The sequence below is a fragment of the Lolium rigidum genome, chromosome 1 (assembly GCF_022539505.1).
Source record: "Lolium rigidum isolate FL_2022 chromosome 1, APGP_CSIRO_Lrig_0.1, whole genome shotgun sequence".
NCBI classification, from domain to species: Eukaryota; Viridiplantae; Streptophyta; class Magnoliopsida; order Poales; family Poaceae; genus Lolium; species Lolium rigidum.
In genome coordinates, this window is record NC_061508.1 from 309,432,077 (window position 1) to 309,439,560 (window position 7,484).

The 7,484-nt window shown below is 52.3% G+C and overlaps 1 protein-coding gene across 1 annotated transcript; it reads left to right on the forward strand.

The window, feature by feature from the left end:
* Window positions 1–914: 914 nt before the first annotated feature.
* On the forward strand, window positions 915–1,523 carry LOC124661415 (B-box zinc finger protein 32-like). Its single transcript, XM_047199272.1, has one exon. The coding sequence runs from the start codon at window positions 915–917 to the stop codon at window positions 1,521–1,523; it is 609 nt and encodes a 202-aa protein (XP_047055228.1).
* Window positions 1,524–7,484: the final 5,961 nt, after the last annotated feature.

The window sequence follows — 7,484 nt, forward strand, 5'->3', positions numbered from 1 at the left end:
TGGCCTGACCCATTTCAGACACGAAAAATGTTCGTTTTGACCAATTTGGGTCGGAAAGCGGACACGAAATCGATCGTCTGCTGGCCACCATTGTTCTTTTGGGTCGGGAACAGCTCAGCGACCCAACGCATATTAAAACATACCTGAAATACAAATATTTTGTGAAACAAACATCAATAATGTCAGCAGTAACATCATCAGTTTCTTTTTTTTTATCAGAATAATGTTTCACAATATTTTTCATGTATCACTTTAATTTCATAAACCAAACCCTGTGTTTCACAATGCTTCCTTCTTCGAGGAGGGGAGAAAGAATCAGCGGTGACAATCCGACCAAACCACGACCGACCGAGCGACGAGTTCGAGCGGGATGAGGTTTCGTGGCCACGGATGCATGGGTCTACGCGATAGGTCCAGCCCCACGCCGTCGACACCGCGATGAAGATCGATCGCCAAACCCAACGAGCGGCTGAGGCCCGATCCGTGGCGCCACTAAGACTTGTGCGAGTGAATAAACAGGTGTCGCGCGCGCAGCGGAAGAGAGCTCGACGATCACACATGGCCATGTTCGATGGGAACGTGAGCGGGACGGCCTCGCTCCGTCCACGTTCTTCCTCGCCCAAGTAGAAGAAGAGCTGGAGGGCGTCGCGTCGCCTCAGCTAGGCTCAAATCTATCCACGGCCATGGAAACCTGCACGTGTACGATACGGGAGAACACTACACCACACACAGGGTCAGGGACGAGGGAAAAAGATCTCGACCACGAGCTCTCTCGTCGTCCCGCGTCGGCCTGGTTCCCTCCTCGTCGTCGCCTTTAAATACGCGCCGAGACCGAGGGAACCACATCACTCTGCCTCGACCGTCACCGTCTCATCCTTCTGGAACAATCCACGCAGCTTCTGTAGTCTACGACAATGGAGGCCGCCGCCGCCCAAGGGATGCGCTGCGCGCTGTGCGGCGCGGGCGCGGACGTGCACTGCGCCGCCGACGCGGCGTTCCTCTGCGCGCCCTGCGACGCCGAGGTGCACGGCGCCAACTTCCTCGCCTCGCGCCACCGCCGCACGCGCGCATCCGCGCCCAAGGGTCGCCAGGACGACGACGACGCGTCCGCGACGTCCTCGACCTCCTGCTTGTCCACGGCCGACTCCGCGACGACGGCGGCCATGCCACCGCAGCGAGGCCGGGTGACAAAGCCCTCGAAGACGCGGCGCGCGCGCGGCGAGGCAGTGCTCGAGGTGTGGGCCAAGCGGATGGGCATCCTCCCGCCGGGTGCGGCGCGGCGTGTCGCAGCGGCGGCCGCGCGCGCGCTCCAGGACGCGCCACGCATGCCGCTGCGCGTCGCGATGGCGGCCGCGCTCTGGCGGGAGGTGGCGGCGCACGGCGTCCACAAGGCTACCGGCGACGCGCTCCGGCGGCTGGAGGCGTGCGCGCGCGTACCAGCAAGGCTTGTCCTCGCGGTGGCGTCGTCGGTGGGGCGAGCGGCCGCCCTGGACACCAAGGAGGGCTGGGGCGAGTGCGCGTGAGCCCAGATCAGAGGCCAGTGTTCTTGTGATCTTCTTTAACACATTTCTAGACTAGACTAAACATTGTGGCCAACGGACACGATGTAGAACTTACAAGGACACGATGTAATCCAAACGGATCATGTCACGGGCAGCTAAGTGGCCGTATTTTTAACTAGTTAGTTGAAATGATTAGGCTTTTGGACTAATTGTGGAACACATCTTGTTGTTGATTCACTCAAGAAAGATGGAAATTTCAAAGTAAAGATTGAAAATGACTGATGGGTTCACCTGCTGAGGACGTAACCATGTCCAACTCATCCGTGTAGCGCCCATACATAAGATTGACATCGTTCATCGTATCTAACACATTGTCCCACATGTAAGCCTCAGTAGGGTACCGCGACGGGATTCCATGATCGTTCCATGACATCTTTCCGTATTTGACGGGCCACCCAACTTGTAGGTGTTCCTTGCTCCATTCGAAAAGTAAGAGCATGTATTCACCAATCATACCTTTTCTCAGTCATACGACAAACATTGTCCAACTGCACAAACACTGCACACATATGAGAGATTAGTTTGCAAACTTGGCTAGAGTACTATAATCTACAAAAATAGTAAACATAACAAATCATCACATATCGACACAAGTAGACAAGTGTCGCGATTCTCCAGCTCCACTTGTGGTTCAAGACTATCAACGCCTTGAGCCAACATCACTAGGTCAACTTCCCATCATGGTCAGCAAAGAAAGTCCTAGATATGGCACACCACACGTACACTTTGGTGTACACCTTCATAGTGTCCTCGTTCATCCCAGCAGGACATTCCATAAAGTTGTCCACAATCCACTTCTAACTTGCGCCTGCGGGAGCTCTTTTGGCCTTATCTTGAGGTTCTACAGGAGCCATGCCAATAAGCACCTCCCTCTGCTGGCGCCACCCATCGGAACATGTGCTTATACATAGTGGCTCGTCCTCGATAGGAAACCCAAGTATCATGAAAACATCCTAAAGAGTAGGGTCCATCTCGCCGACCCTCAGGTGGAAAGTGTGCGTCTCGGGCCTCCACCGGTCGAGAAGTGCGGTGATTGCCGCGGCGTTGAAGTTCGCGGAGCCCGACGTACAAGCGATATGAACGGGAGGAGACCAAGAGAAACTCAATGTGCTCCGTGTACCGCTCATCATGCGTCATGTCAGTACTTGCCCCGTGAAAATGAATCTTCAAGGGTTCAAGAACCTACAAGCACATATAGAACACATAAGATTATGCCATATCCAATTGAACAAAACAAGTAGTGTTAAGAATAAAATAAGTAGTACCGTCTCTAGCTCCACCTGATAATAGGCCCGGTGTTCAATGTCTTAGTAATCATGGAGAAACCACACCATCTTACATTTTATTGGCAAATACACACAATAAGTAATACCATACATATTCTACATTATGGTTTTCTCAACAAATATGAGCCATTTGTAAGAAAATATGAGGCATTTCAAAGCAAATAGGAATCATTTCTAAGCAAATTTTTTGGCATCTCTATCACCATACATATAATACATCACATATCATACATGAAAATAAACCAAATCATGTGGGGTTTCATATCCAAGGATCATGTAGGGTTTCATGTCTAAACCAAATCCAAATCCATGAAAATAAACAATCACATCTAGTGTTTCATGTTTAAATCTTACCAAATCAATGAAAATCTTGGATGAAAAGAAGGGGATCGGAGGAAAATACCTCAATAGATGGGTTAGGAAGGCACTCCATGGACAAATATGCAGAACTCCACAAAATCTTGACAGAGATTTGAGAAGGCGAGAGAGGAGCAGCCGCTGGTTGTCACATGGAAGAAAAGGAAATAAAGAAGAGAGTAAGCCACACAAAAAGGTTAGATCAGTAAAATAGTTTAACTAAAGGGTATTACGTGCAATAATTTCAGCAAAGAGTTATTTTTGTTAAAATAGTCCCTAGCACCACGCCGGTCCCAGCGAAGAAGAAATAACCGAAAGTCGCGTGCGACGAAAAGCCAGCTTCAATTCCTTCCGGTACCGGCGAAAGAATCAGCGGTGGTAAGCCGACAAAGCCACGACCGACCGAGCTACTAAGAAACCCACCATACGTACTTAGTTGGAGCTGGACGAGGTTTCGTGGCCACGGATCACCCGACGCCGCGCCCGCGCGTCGTCAACCCCAACGAGCGGCTCACGGCCGATCCCGCCGATGCTTGTGCGAGTGGGTTCCCTCCCAGCCCCAGGTGTCGCGCGCGCAGCGGCGGAGGAGAGGACGCGCGACGAGCACACATGGCCGCCATGTTCGACGGAGCGCCGTGGCCCGTGGGAGTGAGTGAGCGGGACGGCCTCGCTCCCTCCACCGTCCTTCCTTCCTCGCCAACGTAGAAGAAGAGCTCGGCTTCCATCCATGTCCACAAGAACTTGCACGTCTACGATACGGGTGAAAAAGATCTCCATCACCAGCTCACAACCTCTCTCCTCGTCGTCGCGTTGTCGTCTTTAAATACGCGCGCGCCGAGACGAGGGAATCCACGTACGCCACGTTCCTCTGCGTCCTGTGCGACGCCCAGGTGCACGGCGCCAACTTCCTCGCCTCGCGCCACCGCCGCACGCGCGTCTCCGCGCCCAAGGGCCGCCACGACGACGACGACGACGCGTCCGGGACGACGTCCTCCAGCTCCTGCGTCTCCACGGCCGACTCCGCGGCGACGACGTCCATGGCGCCAAAGCAGCGGGGGCGGAAGCCCAGGCGGGCTCACCGCGGGCGGGGCGAGGCGGTTCTTCAGGTTTGGGCCAAGCGGATGGGCATCGTCGCGCCGGGTCGCCGCGCGCGAGCTCGAAAACGTGGCCGCGGCGCCACGCGTGCCGCTGCGGCTGTGGCGTTACGTGGCGGCGCACGGCGTCCACGAGCACGGGGCCGGCGGCGACGCCCTCGGGCAGCTGGAGGTCTGCGCTCGCGTGCCGGCGAGGCTCCTCGTCGCGGTGGCGTCGTCCATGCGGAGCGCGCGTGTGAAGCGAGCGGCCGCCCTGGAGGCCTGGACAACGAGGAAGGCTGGGGCGAGTGGTCGTGAGCCCCAGATCAAGCCGCACTTGTTCCACTGATATTCTGCAACTGCAAGAAATGACTCTACTGATCTCTGCAAGACATGAATCCTGAGATGGCTCAGCTTAATTTGCTTGCTCCTTTATATTCCTAGACTAGATTCTCCAGTAAAGTTCTTCTGGCTTAGAAGCGTACGATGTAACCCAAACACGGATGATGTCACGGGAGTAAAGTGATCGTATATCCTCGTAATTTAGTTGAACTGATGATTAGGCTTCTGGACTAATTGTTGATGTGTAACATGCTACTCAACAATTGCGTACTACCTCCATCCCAAAAATTAAAACTTATATTATTTTTAGAAAGTTAAACAATGTTAAATTTGACTAAGTTTCTATCAAAAGTTATTAACATGCAAAATAAAAAATTAATATTACTAGATAGATAATAAAATATATTTTCGTATAATATCTACAAAATATTATATTTGTTAATAAATTTATCTAAAAGTTTGATCAAAACTTTATTTGGTTTAACTTTTCTAAAAAATACAGGCATGCATTAAGCTTCAAGATGGAGATAGTAGTATTGTTTACTTCGTCGGTCCTTGAATAGGTGTAGTTTCATCTATTGTGCTTAAACAAACATTACAAACTTTAGCTACCTTTTTAGTAGAAAATTTGTTTTATTACACTAAACTAGTATCACTAATTTAATTTTAAAATATACTCTCTCTAGTTTACTAGAAAAGCTTTGACAAATAAAATGGTCAACAAAACATGAATTATATGTTAAAAAAAATTATATATACCCCTCAGAACTTCTTTTAAATATGAATCTCATGGTATAACTTTTGCACATATAATTAATATTTCATTGATTAAATTATATATGGTTAAGTTCTTTCTTAAAGTATGTGTGTGCCTATTAAACTGAATCAGACATCGGGTACGCCTCCAGACATGCAGTTCCAGAAGGAGAGGAAGGATATAAGGGCATCTCCAACCGGGCGACCCATCCCGCCCCCGCGCGTCTGGATGGGTCGAAACGGACAAAAACGCGGCCCAGCGCGCGGACCCATCCCTAAAACGGATGGCTGCGGCGTCCGGGATGACCCAAACCCGGCCCAAATCTTGGACGAGTTTGCGTGGCCGCGGACGCGAAAGGCTGGTCGCTCGCGTCCTCCCCTTGTCCGCCCCTGGCCCGCCTGTCTGCCTCCCAAAACAGAAACACTCCACTGTACTCCCAAAACCTAGAGATGGCCGACGAAGCGACTGCCGCCGCCACCGCCACCATCGGAGAGGAGGCACTGCCCGCGCCCGTTGCCGCTCCTGCCGTGGAGGCGGCTCCTGAACTGGACGCTCCGGTGGTCGTGGAGCCCGGGCCGCCGACGAAGAAGGCGAAGCCCGACCTCACCGCGGAGCAGAGGGCGATGGAGAGCAAGAAGCGGGCGGAGCGGCGCAGGGCGTGTGATCAACGGAAGAAGGCCGCCTTCGCCGAGGAGGAGCGGGTGCGGGCAGCGGAGCAGCTCCTCGAACTCCAAACGCTCGCGAAGACCACTCTCCTTCAAGAGCAGCAGGCGCAGGCCATGCTCTTTTACGGCCACACAGCGCTCGGCCAGCACATGATCATCCCCGGCACCGGCGCGGCCTCGGGGGGGAGCTCGGCCTCGTCCGTGACCCGGCCTCTTCCTCCAAGGTCAACTGCCCCACCGACTGCCCCATTTGGGCACGAAATGGGGGCGCATTCAGGGCGGCAGGCGTACCAGTCACGGGATGGGTCACCGGAGGTGGGCGAGTCCATGACGGGGCCGTCACCTTCGTCCATTGACCTGAACCGTGCGCCGGCGAACTCGAAAGGCCCCAAGAACCTGGGAGCAGCTGCGATGGCCGGTGCACGCAACCTGTTCGACGATATGTCGGCCGCGCGCTGATACGTCCAATTTGCATCACTATTTTATATCATAATTTGCTGTTATTCATTGATATATTTCATATTGGGACACAATACTTATGTTATTTCATCTATTTTGCATGTTTCATCATTATTGGAGGATCAAGCACCGGAGCCGTGATTCTGCTGGAAAAAGCACCGTCAGAATACAATATTTCGGAAGATCAACTGTGGGAGGAAATTATACCAAAAATCTTATTTTTCAAGATGACGAAGGAAGCCAGAAGAAGGGGCCAGGAGGACCCAGGGTGGGCCCACACCATAGGGCGGCGCGGCCCATGCCCTGGCCGCGCCGCCATGTGGTTTGGGGGCCCACGACCCCTTTCGCCTCCTTTTCTTCGCGAAACCCTTCGTCCCGAAAACCTAAGCCGCAGAGGGTACCTCGCGAAGAGTTACAGCCGCCTCTGCGGGGCGGAGAAGACCAGAGAGAAAAGAGCTCTCCGGCGGGCAGGAATCCACCGGGGAAATTCCCTCCGGGAGGGGGAAATCGACGCCATCGTCACCGACATCGAGCTGGACATCATCTCCATCACCATCATCATCATCTCCACCATCATCACCGCCGTCTCCTCCGCAGCACCTCGTCACCGCTGTAGCAATTTGGGTTTGATCTTGATTGTTTGATAGGGGAAACTCTCCCGGTATCGATCTCTAATTGTTGTTGATGCTATTGAGTGAAACCATTGAACCAAGTTTATGTTCAGATTGTTATTCATCATCATATCACCTCTGATCATGTTCCATATGATGTCTCGTGAGTAGTTCGTTTAGTTCTTGAGGACATGGGTGAAGTCTAAATGTTAGTAGTGAACTATGGTTGAGTAATATTCAATGGTATGATATTTAAGTTGTGGTGTTATTCTTCTAGTGGTGTCATGTGAACGTCGACTACATGACACTTCACCATTTATGGGCCTAGGGGAATGCATCTTGTATTCGTTTGCCAATTGCGGGGTTGCCGGA